Source organism: Diabrotica virgifera, chromosome 10 (assembly GCF_917563875.1).
Source record: "Diabrotica virgifera virgifera chromosome 10, PGI_DIABVI_V3a".
In the NCBI taxonomy this organism is placed as follows: Eukaryota; Metazoa; Arthropoda; class Insecta; order Coleoptera; family Chrysomelidae; genus Diabrotica; species Diabrotica virgifera.
The window spans coordinates 22252256-22267292 of NC_065452.1; the positions used below are offsets into that span (position 1 = coordinate 22252256).

Sequence of the window (15037 nt, forward strand, 5' to 3'; positions counted from 1 at the left end):
AAATTAATTGTTGTCGAGTTATACGCGATTTAAAATTTGAAAAACCCGAAAATGGCCATTTTCAAGGCTTAATAACTCGTTTAAAAATTATTATTATTATGAAAGACAGAAAGTGACTAAATAAAAGTTTAAAGCTCTCCCTACATGATCCTGAAGAAATTTGTGTCATTAATTTGTTACTACGCTATTATTTCTAATTATCATCGATGAGCGCTAAAGCGTATTGAGGCGGTCGTCAATGTGAGTGCGAAAGAGATGCACCATTCCGGCAGTCGAATGGTGCATCTTATTCGCACTCACATTGACGGCCGCCTCAATACGCTGTTAGCGCTTATTGTTAATAAATAAAAATAACAGAGCTTAGTAATAAATTAATGACACAAATTTCTTCAGGATCAGCTTTAACTTTGATTTAGTCACTTTCTGACTTTCATAATAATAATTTTTAACCGAGTTATTAAGCCTTCAAAATGGCCATTTTCGCGTTTTTCAAATTTTAAATCGGGTATAACTCGACAATAATTAATTTTAGAGAAAAATTACAAGAGACCTTTTTTGCTCATAATGATCCAAAGAATCTAAAAAAATTGCACGAAGTAGAAAAACTGATATTTTGAATTTGTTTAAAAAAAATTGTTTAAACAATTTTCCGATCGCGGCACCTTCCGGCACCCTGTGGATTTGTTATCCACATTTGTTATCCCTCTTTTTGAGTAAGTTTGTGCAAAAAAAAGAATCGGAATAATTTACCTGACATTGGCGACGATACAGCCTAGTCTATATTGGTTCGAATTTCAATATTTTAATTTAATCCCCCCATTCTTGATCTTAAAATTTTTCTGTACAAAAAAACTATTTTTAAATATTTAGTATGCCGTTTTTTCTTACAGCGATGGCTTTTATTTTCATCCCTATTGGTCCGAATTTCATTATCTTAATTTAGTCCCCTCATTTTCAACCCTATTTACAGTTGCGACATTATTCATCTGAAACAGGGTCTAAAATGGTGCGTATTTCAATAACGACGCAACTACCCTGTAGTGGTTCAGCACATAGTTACAGTTATGTCGCTTTTGTATCATCTGTACACAGTATTTTAGAAGATAATAATTATGCAATAAACAGGAATTTACGAAATTTTCAGTTACATCATTCTTCTTTCGAACCGGCGCGGCGTTATGAAAAAAGAATAAAAAGATACTTGTAAAATTATCTAGGGGAGAGTTGGACAAAACAGAGTAGGTTGACAAAACCGGCTACCTCTTAATTCTTCTTCTTTGGGTCGACCCCAAAATCTCAACTTTGCTACATCATTAATTCACTTTCTATATTCTATATATTTATTTTTCTCTTAATATTATGTATGCGTGTACACTGGACAGGAATTTAATATATTGGCTCGTTACACTGAGCTGACTCAGCCCCCTCCCCCCAACTAGTTGAAAATAAAGATATTTTCGATTTTTGAGCTAATCCTCTTAACCCCCCAAACAACCCCCCTAATTGATTTAATTCAAGCAAAAATTGTTGCTAAAAATTAATATATATCGTATTTCGGATATAATTCATATAAAGTATAAATTCTATGTATAATTACACACATTTCGATTATTGAGCTAACCCCTTCACAAGAAAACCTCGGCATCTTCCCGGCTTAAGAGAAAATTATACTCAAAATGAATAAAAATAATTATTTGGCGACATATCTTTTACTAATTTATGAGCTTGCAAAATACATGCATTTCGATTATTGAATTGCAATTTATTTTGTATAGTGCAGTCACTAAAGGTAAAAATCAACTATTACCTTCGATTTTCACGAAAATTAGAGAATACCCCAAGAAACAAACGTGATATGGTGCCAACTTACGCTTTTCCCCTGGGATGCCAATCATTTTCGGGGTGCCAGAGTTGCCATTAAATTGTCGTAATGTAACCAACTCAATTTACATCCCACGTGTTGGGAAGGTCCATACTTTACCTAAGGGCATTATTATTTTTTATTTATATCCATATTATGGAGTTTTAAACAAGTATGCACCTTTAATGCAACTACATAACATTTAAAGGGTTTTCACTTTTCACTCTAGTATTTATTTGGTGGCTCAGCTGGCATTCAACCTGTCTAATAAAACACCGATGATCATTTTTAATAAGATCGAAAACGTTCTGTGATGTAGCCCTTAAAGGGATCTTAATAAAATTTTATACCTTTTACAAAGGATGTTTTCCAATTTTTGTGATTGATGGTATACAGCCAACTACGGGAAAATTCTTTTTCTTGTGGATTTTGTTCATATTTATCCAATTCCAAATTGAATATTTCAACGTGAAATAACCAAAACATGAAAAACTTTTCGGGGAAAACTCATTAAAACTTTTTAAATGCTTTAAAAAAAGCTTTATTTTTATTTTTTATAAAAGTTTGTAGCATCAAAACTAAGCTAGTTACGCTCAAAATAAAGTTGGCCCCTTTTTTTGATAAAAAATTGTGAAAATATCCCCCTATTTAGCACCTCAAATAAAATTAATCGTTAGCGCTTTACCATTTACTTTATACAGTGAGGACGTTTGAGTTGGAATAAATTCATTATCTCGTGAATGGGAGAATTTGGTGAGAAATCCTGAGACAGGTCGATTTTCATTTTTAAATTATGACTTTTTGGCATATATATTATACTAGTGACGTCATCCATCTGGGCGTGATTACGTAATCCATGATTTTTTTAAATGAGAGTAGGGGTTGTGTGATAGCTCATTCGAAAGGTTATTTAATTCTCTATTCAGTAATATAAACACTAACATACTTATTTATACAGGGTGTACAAAAATATTTTTTATTAAATTAATTTACACAAAAAGAAGAATGTAAGCAATTTATTTAATTCAGAATACATTTTACTGCTGTCAAGAATACAGGTAATAACGTTTATTTCTCAAATAAGCATTGCTTTTCGCTTAAATTCAATGTTCAAACTGTCAAGAGACAAGTGGGTGCCAGTTTTAACATTGAATTTAAGCGAAAAGCAATGTTTATTTGTCAAATAAATATTTCTTTCTGTTTTCTGACAGCACTCGAATGTATTCTGAAATAAATGAATTATATATAATCTTCTTTTTGTCTCAATTAATTTAATTTAAAAAAATTTTTTTGGACACCCTGTATAAATAATTACGTTAACGTCTTTTAAATGAGCTATCACACGACCCCTACTCTCATTTAAAAAAATCATCGATTACGTCATCACGCCCAGATGGATGACGTCACTAGTATGATATATGTACATGCCAAAAAGTCATAATTTAAAAATAAAAATCAACCTGTCTCAGGATTTCTCTCCAAATTTGCCCCTTCTCGAGATAATGAATTTATTCCAACTCAAACGTCCTCACTGTATGTACCTATTGTTTATATTATGATCTGTAAGTTTGACCGGTTCAGAGTTCTTATTTTTAAAAAAAAATTGGTATTGTAGTAAATAGTTTTTTTATTTGGGAAACATCCCCTTTTTCCAAAATAACGTAAAAAGTATTAGGTAGTCAAACGAAAAATCTCAAAAAGTAAAGAAATGTAGGTTTTGCTTTTATAAATATTTGGTTTTATTTTGTTTTTCTCTAAGACAAAAATTGGTTAAGATATAGCTGTTCAAAATTTGCATACACTCGTGATTAGTGACTCGTTCAAGCCCTTTCATCTAGAACCATTTGAAAAATAAGCACTTTGAACCAGTGAAACTTACAGGTCATATAAAAAAAAGTTAAGTAATTTGTAAGCCGGTAATGAATAGTGTCATTTAGGGTGCTAAAGAGGGGGAGATTTTCACGATTTTTTTTTAACAAAAAAGGGGTTAACTTTATTTTAAGCGTAACTCGGTTAGTTTTGATGTTAGAAAATTTTATAGAAAAATAAAAATAAAAAAACACTTTAAAAAAAGATTTAATGAGTTTTCCTCGAAAAGTGCTTCAATTTTTGCTTATTTCACATAAAAATTTTTGATTTGAAATTTGACGAACAAGAAAAATAATTTTTCATGAGGTTGCTTTTACTGGGTCGATAGACTTAATTTTTTTATTGGCTACATTTTTAGGAAGAATGTTTTTTTCGATCAAATACTTACTTTTGGGTTATTTACGAAAAACCGCCTGAAAACGTGGTTTTTTGTTGAACAGTAAACATTTTCACTTGCAAATAAGACGAAAAGTATTGACTTGATCATTTCGATGGTGACACTAAAAATTACACAGTATCGCCATATTTCACGTTCATTTACTGGGCTATAACACATGATTTTGTTACAGAAGTCGCATTTAGTAATTTTTAAAAGGGACCCCATTTCCAGTTATGCGAGGGGCTCCGACGGAGTTTGTTACGCCACTGCTGTTTCCATTCCGTACAAGAGAACAGACCAAATGTAACACTTTAGCCTTTAGCATCTTGTATCTCAGGTTGAAATCCAACTTGCGATCAGTCAGAAATTTTCGAAGCCACAAAAAAGCATTTCTGGCTTGTTCTACTCTGCTCTTTATTTCAGTTTCAGGATCCCAACCCCCGTATATTAATAAAAACTATGACACAGTAAAAATTTCTATACACACGAGATGGTACGCCTTTTCTATAGACTTCCCCCAGATATTCTAGTTGAAAAATAGTGGGCAGTAATTTTTCGATTTTTAAAAGTAAGTTTTTTGGGTATAAGTAAATGAGATTTATATCCAAAAATTAATAACAGTACAATATCTGAATCAAAATATAGGAACTTACCGGGTACATCAACAAAAGCCGCCTTTGCTTTTCCTTCTTGTTCCGGAGCAACACCAAGATGTGCTATGTCATCGCAGAGAGGATGCTAAAATCCAACAATAACAATAGATTTTGTAATTTTCAAAAACATGCAAAATATAAAATTGTTTTTAGCTATACTAAAATCACAATAAACATGCACTATACTAAATTTACAATCAAGATGCAGTAGAAATAAACAAAGCAAGACACGTTAAATGCTACTTGGAGCACTCCAGGATCATAATTTATAATATACAGGGTGTTTGGTAAAGAATGGGCCATAGGTTAACTGTAAATTCCTGAAGTTAAAATAGGTGAATTTAAGCTAAATCACCTTAGTACGAAAGTTGATAATAACCGAAATACAGGGTGTCAAAGTTAAACTTTTATTTTATTTATTTTTGAATATTTCCTGACAGGCATAGAACAACAACACGAAATTTGGTACGTGGTGCTGGTACTGTACACCCTACTAAATTATGTTAAACAAACGTTTCTGCCTAATACCAGAGGCGTACGACGGGGGAACGTGAATGCTTGGCCCTTCCCAAATTCTACGCCACTGACGGAATTTATATTTTAGTGCAATTTTTGGAGTTTCCAATACTTTCTATGTAAATAACATACTCTTCATTCGTAACGATAAAGCGATTAGTTTTCCAGATATTTGAAGCTAAATACGAAGGAGCATAATACATTAATCAAAATAACTGTGCCTTTTCATTTTTAACTTCAAATATCTTGAAAACTAATGACTTTATCGTTACGAATTAAAAGTATATTAATTGCATAGAAAGTATTGGAGAATCTAAAAATGATGCTAAAATAGCAGTTACGTCAGTGGGGTAGAATTTGGGAAGGGTCAACCCTTTACTTTCCCCTGTAGTACGCCTCTGGTATTAACCAGAAACGATTATTTAACATAATTTAGTAGGGTGTACAGTACCTACACTTTCTGGCAAGTATAACACGGATATGTCAAATTGTTTGAAAGTATTATTTTTTTTAAATAATTTATTTTTTATTTAAAACTTTAAGAATTATTTGTGCCCGGTACATTAAAACTATTTGACATATCCTTATGATACTTGGGAGAAAGTGTAGGTACTCTAGACCCTACTAAATTATGTTAAATAATCGTTTCTGGTTAATACCAGAGGCGTACGACAGGGGAAAGTGAAGGGTTGACCTTCCCAAATTCTACGCCACTGACGTAACTGCTATTTTAGCATAATTTTTATATTCTCCAATACTTTCTATGCAATTAATATACATACTCTTCATTTGTAACGATAAAGTCATTAGTTTTCGAGATATTTGAAGTTAAAAATGAAAAGGCACAGTTATTTTGATTAATGTATTGTGATCCTTCGTTTTTAGCTTTAAATATCTCTAAAACTAATCGTTTTATCGTTATGAATGAGGAGTTATTATTTACATAGAAAGTATTGGAGAATCCAAAAATTTCACTAAAATAGAAATTCCGCCAGTGGCGTAGAATTTGGGAAGGGTCAACCATTCACGTTCCCCTGTCGTACGCCTCTGTTAGTAGCCAGAAACGATTGTTTAACATAATTTAGTAGGGTGTACAGTACCAGCACCACGTACCAAATTTCGTGTTGTTGTTCCATGCCTGTCAGGAAATATTCAAAAATATATAAAATAAAAGTTTAACTTTGACACCCTGTATTTCGGTTATTATTAACTTTCGTACTAAGGTAAGTTAGCTTAAATCCACCTATTTTAACTTCCGGAATTTACGGTTAACCTAAAGCCCATTCTTTACCAAACACCATGTATATACATTGTAAATCGCAAATCATGATTTCCAATGCTCCTAGTAGCACTTAACGTGTCTTGGTTTGTTTATTTCTACTGCATCTTGATTGTAAATTTAGTATAGATATCAACAAACCAAGGCACTTGAATGTTGTGAGGAGCACTCCTAAATCATGATTTACAATGGATATACATTGTAAATCCTAAATCATGATTTACAAAGTTGATACATTGTAAATCATGATTCGGGAGTGCTCCTCGTAAACTTCAACGTGTCTTGGTTTGTTTATTTCTAGTGCATCTTTATTGTGATTTTAATATAGATATCTTACCTCAATTGAAAAAATTTTCAACGACTCCAGTCTATCTGGGAAAAATCATTGATTTCACGTAAGAATCTTATACGGATATTTGAAGGTTCTAAAAGCTATATGAGGGGTAGTTGATAAACAATTCTTAAAGACATATACAGCTCATTTTTCTTTGTTTGTTTTTAAATTTTAATTGAACCATTTTACAGAAAAATGGTTCAAATAAAACTTGTGGATCATAAAAAGTTCTTTACTTTTGAAAATTTAAAAAATAAAAAACACACAATTATTAACCGAAGTAATTGCAAAAGACTGTTATTTTTGAAATAATTTATAAATACTAATAACTTTGTTTTTTGCATACCGACATGTAATATAACTACTTTAGACCGGGCAGTATTGTCGCCCCCGCTAGCGAAATTATTCCGATTCGATTTTTTTGCACAAACTTACTCAAGAAGAGGTCCTTATAACATATCCACAGAGTGCCGGGCGGTGCCGTGGTCGAAAAATTGTTTAAACAATTTTTTTAAACCAATTCACGAAAATAATTTTTTCATTTCACAATTTTTTTTAGATAACTTGTCATTTTTCTTCTTTGTCAAAGGGGTCTTGTCATTTTTCTCTAAAATTAATTCGTTGTCGAGTTATATGCGATTAAAAATTTGAAAAATGCGAAAATGGCCATTTTCATGGCTTAATAACTTAATTAAAAATTATTATTATAAAATTCAAAAAGTAATCAAATCAAGTTTCAAATCCCTTCTTTAAGGTCCTGAAGAGATTTTTGTCATTATTTTATTACAAAGCTGTTATTTTTAATTATTAACAATTAGCACTATAGTCCAGGTTCTGTTGTCGCCCCCGTTAGTGAAATTATTCCGATTCGATTTTTTTTGCACAAACTTACTCAAAAAGAGGTCCTTATAACACATCTACAGGGTGCCGGGCGGTGTCGTGGTCGAAAAATTGTTTAAACAATTTTTTTAAATAAATTCATAAAAATTTTTTCACTTCGAACAAATTTTAATTATATTTAAGATAATATTTAAGATAATTTGGGACATTCTGAGCAAAAAAAGTCTCTTGTGATTTTTCTCTAAAATTGATTGTTGTCGAGTTATACGCGATTTAAAATTTGAAAAATGCGAAAATGGGCATATAACTCGACAACAATCAATTTTAGAGAAAAATCACAAGAGACCTTTTTTGCTCAGAATAATCCAAATTATCTAAAAAAATTGGTCGCAATGAAAAAATAATTTTTGTGAATTTGTTTAAAAAACATTGTTTAAACAATTTTTCGACCACGACACCGCCCGGCACCCTGTAGATGTGTTATAAGGACCTCTTTTTGATTAAGTTTGTGCAAAAAAATCTAATCGAAATAGTTTCGCTAACGGGGGCGGCGATACAGTTGGACTATAGCGCTAATTGTTAATAATTAAAAACAGCAGCTTTGTAATAAAATAATGACAAAAATCTCTTCAGGACCTTGAAGAAGTGGTTTGAAACTTGATTTGATCACTTCTTGAATTTCATAATAATAATTTTTAATCGAGTTATTAAGACTTGAAAATGGCTATTTTCGCATTTTTCAAATTTTTAATCGGAGATAACTCGACAACAAACAATTTTAGAGAAAAATGACAAGAGACCTTTTTTGCTCAAAATGACCCAAATTATCTGAAAAAATATTGTTCGAAATGAAAAAATTATTTTTGTGAATTTGTTTAAGAAAAATTGTTTAAACAATTTTTCGACTACGGCACCACCCGGCACCCTATGGATATGTTATAAGGTCTTCTTTTTGAGTAAGTTTGTGCAAAAAGATCGAATCGGAATAATTTCGCTAGCGGGGGCGACGATACTGCCTGGTCTACTTAGAATTATGACATTTAATGAGTTATTGCGGGTATTTTCTAGGCGAAATACCCGCATTAACTAAAAACAAGAGTCTTCAATCAATGTATGCCTTTACATTACAAAGGAAAATATGGAAAAATAGCAAAGACAGAAAGATCCATGGAAAGACAAAAGCTGAACATTAAACTATCAGACAGGAAAAGAAACGAATGGATCCGTAACAAAACAAAAGTGAGAGATGTCGAAAACAAGAGGAGGAGGCCTATGTTCAGCAGTGGACTTTTGAGGTTGGATGATGATGATGATGATGACCCCTCATATTTCGTTTAGAAGTTTCAAATATATAGGCTTTTTCGTGATAGGCTGGTGTAATAGTACCTCCCGTAAAATAAAAAGAAACACTTAATTTTTAAATATGTATATTAGTTACTTACCTCGATTTTCGGCACATTTTCTAAACTTTCTGCCATTGTCGATTGATTATCGATGAATTTTGTACGATCTGAAAAATTAATAGAAAATTTTAGTCAAAGTAGTTTAAGAAACAACCTTATAAGAGAGATATACCGAGACACGAATTCCTTATAGTCATGGGAGACTTCAATGTGAAAATAGGTAACAGAAAAGAAGGGCAACATATTGGCTCACGTGGATTAGGAGAGAGAAATCAACGCGGAGAAACAATAAGTATCTTTGCAGCTGAGCATGACTTAATCGTGCTAAGCAAATTTTACAAACTACCACCTAGACCAGCGGTTCTCAACCTTTTTGAGTGATGTACCACCTACAGTTATTTTTATTATTTTTGGTACCAACAAATGGACAATGGAGAGATAATCGTGGACAAAGAGAGTATCGATTATACCTGGAAAAATTACATACGAAATTTATTTTTTAATAAGAGGGACAACCAGTTCCCAATACCTACGGAAACAGGACCACCTATACTAGTGGCAGAAATAAGAGCAGTCATAATATCACTAAAAGAAGGGAGAGCTTCAGGACCAGACGGAGTACAATCTGAATTTCTTAAGCTTCTTGATGATGAACCTTTAAGAATACCTACTATGTAAAATCTTCAATCATATCAATGACACGGGCAATATCCCAAAAGATTGGCTAGTCTCTGAATGTATTAGGTTACCAAAGAACCGGGGAGCAAAATAGTGCGGAGAATATAGGATAATAAGACTAATGAAGCATACATTAAAACTTTTTCTTAAAATTATACATTGTAGAATATGCAAGCTATGCGATAAGAGAATACAAAACACACAGTTTGGATTCATGAAAGGCGTATGTACAAGAGATGCACTGTTTAGTCTACAGGTATTATTTCAAAGATGCAGAGATATGACTTGCAATATTTACACCTGCTTTGTGGACTACCAAAAAGCATTTGATACAGTGCGACACCGAAAAATGATGGATGTTCTAACAAAAGCCCAAATGGATTATAAAGACCGGCGTATAATACAAAATTTATACTGGAACCAATCAGCTACAATAAAAACAAATCTTGGAGATGAACCAACGGAAGCGATCCAGATTCTACTAGGCGTTAGACAAGGATGTATACTTTCACCTATATTATTTAACCTATATTCAGAGGAAATATTTAGTGAAGCCTTGGAAAATTGCGAACATGGAATACTCCTAAATGGAGAACGCCTAAACAACATCCGCTATGCAGACGATACCGTAATTTTTGCAGACAGTTTAAACAGTTTACAGCAACTAATAAACAAAGTAAATGAAGCAAGTGAAAGATTTGGACTACAAGTACAAGTAAACAAATCAAAAACTAAATTTATGGTCATCATCAAAAATAAAATTAGAGACGTCCAACTGCTTATCAAGAATACACCAGTGGACCGAGTAAGGCCGATGCCACATTATGCGTTTTGAACGGATGCGGTGAAAACGCATCCGTTTCCAACGCAACCGGACCGACCTGTCACACTATGCGTTTAGTCTGGTGCAGGTAGTAAGCGCGTACCGATGACTCAAAACGCATCCGCTTCCAACGCAACCGGACCGACCTGTCACACTATGCGTTTTCACCGGATGCGTCGGAAACGCATCCGGTCAAAACGCATAATGTGGCATCGGCCTAAAACAGTATACCTATCTTGGAACAATAGTAAACGAACAATGGGATCGCTCACAACAAATACAGTAAACTCTCTCTTAACGGACACCTCTCTTCGCCGGACACCTCGTCTATACGGACGATTTTTAAAACAAAAAGGAAATTGTTAATTGTGTTTTGACTGGAACAGGGATTTAAGAATTTTAACCGGAATGTCTGATTAAGCATATCCAATAGATGTCGTTGTATTTTTATGAGTATTTCCTTAAAAAAATTATTTTCGCATTAATTAAATTTCATAATAAATTTTGTGTCTATTAGATCTCTTTAAGATTAAAAAAAAGTCGATGTGATTCATTATGGAGAAAAGCATTAGTTACGTGTTAGACAGTTAGCTGAAAAATTTGGAATTGGAAAACCTCAAGCCAGTAAAATTTTGAAACATAAAAGTGATTTAATCAATCAGTTTTCTGAGAAGGGAAACCTGCTATCGAAAAGAAAATTTTTGAAAACCGATGGTACTGTATTAGACCTATAAATAATTGTTTTCGATTGGTTTTGTAAAGTGCGGTCTAAAAGTATTCCTGTTTCTGGTAAAATTATTCAAGAAAAGGCATTAGAAGTTGCAAGGGAACTAAGCGTTGAGGTTTGTTCCAACACAACGAAGAACCATCATGTAACGATCACGTCACTATAAAATAATACGTTCCATGCATTCTGTGTCTGTATATCGTGCGTTCCATGGGTTATTTTGTTTACTGCGCAGAAACAAAACAACAACACAGCGTGTTGGAAAAAACCTATTATTAACGCAGATGAGACGGGATTATTTTTTAGAGTTTAGAGCATTACCCAAGAAAACTTATACCCTGAAAAGAGAAAGGTGCATTGGAGGCAAGGCTGCTAAAGATAGGATCACAATTATATTTTGCACCAATATGATATTTTGATAGAAGAATGCAGAGAGAAAATCGAAAAGTTCAATAATCAATGTTCATAGACAATGCTGAGTGGTCATCCACAACTTATGTAATATTAAACTAGTATCTCTTTTTATATATACATGTTATGTACATACATGCACTTATTTTCAAAAAAAAATAGGTTACCATATTTTTTTTTCTCTTCAACGGACACCTCCTTTAACCCGGCACCTGCCACGTGGGGTGCTACCAGCACCCCATAACACATTTTCATCAAATATTTGGTATTTCAAGTTAGTTAAGCATGCTATGCGTCATAGTAGCTTTATATAATATTATATAGTATATATCTGTTTGCATTTGAAGTGGTTATTTAGTGTCATTCTGAACTTGTAGCTCTAAAGTCGAATCGGGGTGTCATCATCTGGCAGTTTAAGTTTTAAATTTTTTTTGTGTTTTTGATAAATAGGTCAGAATTAAATTTTTTATTGTAACAACTGATTTAAATTATTAATATAGTTTTTATACTCAATAAATCTTAATTTTTTTAGATATTTTACTTCACTTCATTTATTATGGGTTGGACTTGCTAATTTGCTATAACACCTTTTTAATTTTATATTTTAACTTTTATAATATATTAGTAGCTAATAAGTTGATAAAGCATGTTTTTTATATACTTGTGTAACTCAACATGTTATTTTTGTTATAAACAAATAGATCACAGACAATTTTTAAGGGGTGCTGTGAGCACCCCACGTGGCAGTTGGCGCCTTGCAAAGCCACGTGGCAGGTGCCAGGTTAAACGGACACTTTATGAGGAACAATTACTGTCCGTTCAAGGGAGAGTTCACTGTAAAATGTAGAGTTGGCTTTCAGCTTTCTCTTTGTGAAGACAGAGAAATCGACTCAGTCACCCACATGCTTCGTGGAATAGTCAGGGTATCTCTATAAATTTCATCCATCGCCAGGATTTAGTATACAACATGTCAATGTAAGACTTTTAAGGGTTTTAACCCATGTATTTTTGGTGGCTTAGCATGTAGAGCTTGCAAAGAACACTGATGATGCTCTCTTTAGAGCGAAAACGTTGTTTTTTAATTGTAGCCCTTTATTGGGGTTTTAAAATAAATATATCTTTTACACAGAAGTTTTTTCTTCATTTTTTTTTAAATAAAATGTAGAATAGAGAAGGCTAGGAGTGCATTCAATAACATGGTCAAACTCTTTAAAAGCCACAACCTTAATCTGGAGATAAAAGTAACGCTCCTACGATGGTATATCTTCTCAATATTATAATACGGAGTTGAATCCTGGACACTCACCGAAGCGATGGAGAACAAACTTGAAGCCTTCGAGATATGGCTATACAGGCGAATCCTAAGGATATCATGGACGGACAAGATAACCAACGAGACCGTATTACGAAGAGTGGGCAAAGAAAGAGAGGTGATGTATACCATTAAAAGGAGAAAGTTAGAATATATCGGATACATAATGAGAAACGACAATAAATACAGATTGCTAAAGGTAATCTTTCAATGAAAAGTATTCGGAAAGCGAGGAATTGGGAGGAGAAGAATATCATGATTAAAGAACCTGAGGAAATAGTTCTCTCTACAACAACAACAACTAATCTATTTAAAGCCTAAGTTAATAAGATAGTTATAGCCATAATGATTGCCAATATTCGAAAAGAATAGGTACCAAACGAGGATGTTTAAGAAAATAGACGAAATAGAAATTAGGTAATCATTCTGGTCATTTTATTGGTTCATTTGATTAAGAAATTTAAGCACTAGCGAATAAATAATGGGTTGGTTGTGCGTGGGAAGGAAAAGTCCTCAGGAAAATATTTGGAGGAAAGCTATGGAATGGGATATACAGGGTGGTTCATCTTATTCGCCTCGGTCACTATACGGAAAACCACTTGATATTTAAAAAAAATTTCTTCACAGAAATATACAGGGCCTTTAATACTACAATCTAAAATAATGTGAATTATACAGGGTGCTCCAAAAAAGAGTGGTATATCAAAGTTATATTTTTTCTTATGGAATGCCCTATATCTGATGACATTACTGAATTGACCTTAAAAAATAAGCTATACTTTCATTAGGGTTCCCTTTACCTAAATACAGGGTGTTTTGATTTATTTCGATTTTTATGAAAATGTAAGGTTTTAGAAAAAAATAAATATCTACGAATCTAAGAATCAGCAACAAATTCTTTCTTGGATCTTAATAAAAGACTATTTAGTATACTTAAACAGATGCTTACTGCAACAAAATTTCTTACAGGGTGGTCAAAATATAAGATTGTTCTATTAACAAATTCAAGCTGTAATAACTTACTTATTTTAAATGGAACACCCTATATCTTACTAGTCTATCGCGTAGAAAATTTACTTAGCTTTCAATTTGTATTAGGGTTTCCTATACCTATCTTTTACTTCTTCTTCTTCTTAGCCTTCTATCGTCCACGTTTGGACATAGGCCTCTCCCAACTCCTTCCATCGGTCTCTATCCTGAGCAACATATTTCCAATTCGTTCCGGCTACTCTTTTAATATCATCAACCCATCTCATCTGTGGTCTTTATCCTATCTATCTTTTACAGGGTGGTCAAAATATTAGATTGTTCTATTAACAAATTCAAGCTGTAATAACTTACTTATTTTAAATGGAACACCCTGTATCGTACTAGTCTATCGCGTAGAAAATTTACTTAGCTTTCAATTCTTATTAGGGTTTCCCATACCTATCTCCCTTTATTTTTCAAATATTTAAAGATTTCCTAATCTGTAAGCTTTAAAAATTAGAATTAAGTACCTATGTCGTGGTTATGTACAACACATCACCAACACCGGTGATTTTGTTAATAGAACAATCTAATATTTTGGCCACCCTGTAAAAATATAGGTATAGGAAACCCTAATACAAATTGAAAGCTAAGTTAATTTTCTACGGGATAGACTAGTAAGATACAGGGTGTTCCATTTAAAATAAGTAAGTTATTACAGCTTGAATTTGTTAATAGAACAATCTCATATTTTGACCACCCTGTAAGAAACCTAGTTGCAATAAGCATCTGTTTAAGTATGCTAAATAGTCTATTATTAAGATCCAAGAAAGAATTTGTTACTGATTCTTAGATTCGTAGATATTTATTTTTTTATAAAACCTTACATTTTTATAAAAATTGAAATAAATCAAAACACCCCGTATTTAGGTATAGGGAACCCTTATTAAAGTATAGTTTATTTTTTAAGATAAATTCAATAA

At 32.6% G+C, this 15037-nt stretch overlaps 1 protein-coding gene across 1 annotated transcript in view; it reads right to left on the minus strand.

Moving 5' to 3' along the window:
• The window catches only part of LOC114336425 (membrane-associated tyrosine- and threonine-specific cdc2-inhibitory kinase-like), a 38433-nt gene extending 29224 nt beyond the window's left edge, over positions 1-9209 (minus strand). The window contains exons 1-2 of the mRNA XM_028286789.2: positions 9174-9209; positions 4763-4847 (exon numbers count right to left, since the gene is read on the minus strand). Coding sequence (XP_028142590.1) covers positions 4763-4847; positions 9174-9209 — 121 coding nt within the window. The remainder of the gene's footprint in view (positions 1-4762; positions 4848-9173) is intronic.
• Positions 9210-15037: the final 5828 nt, after the last annotated feature.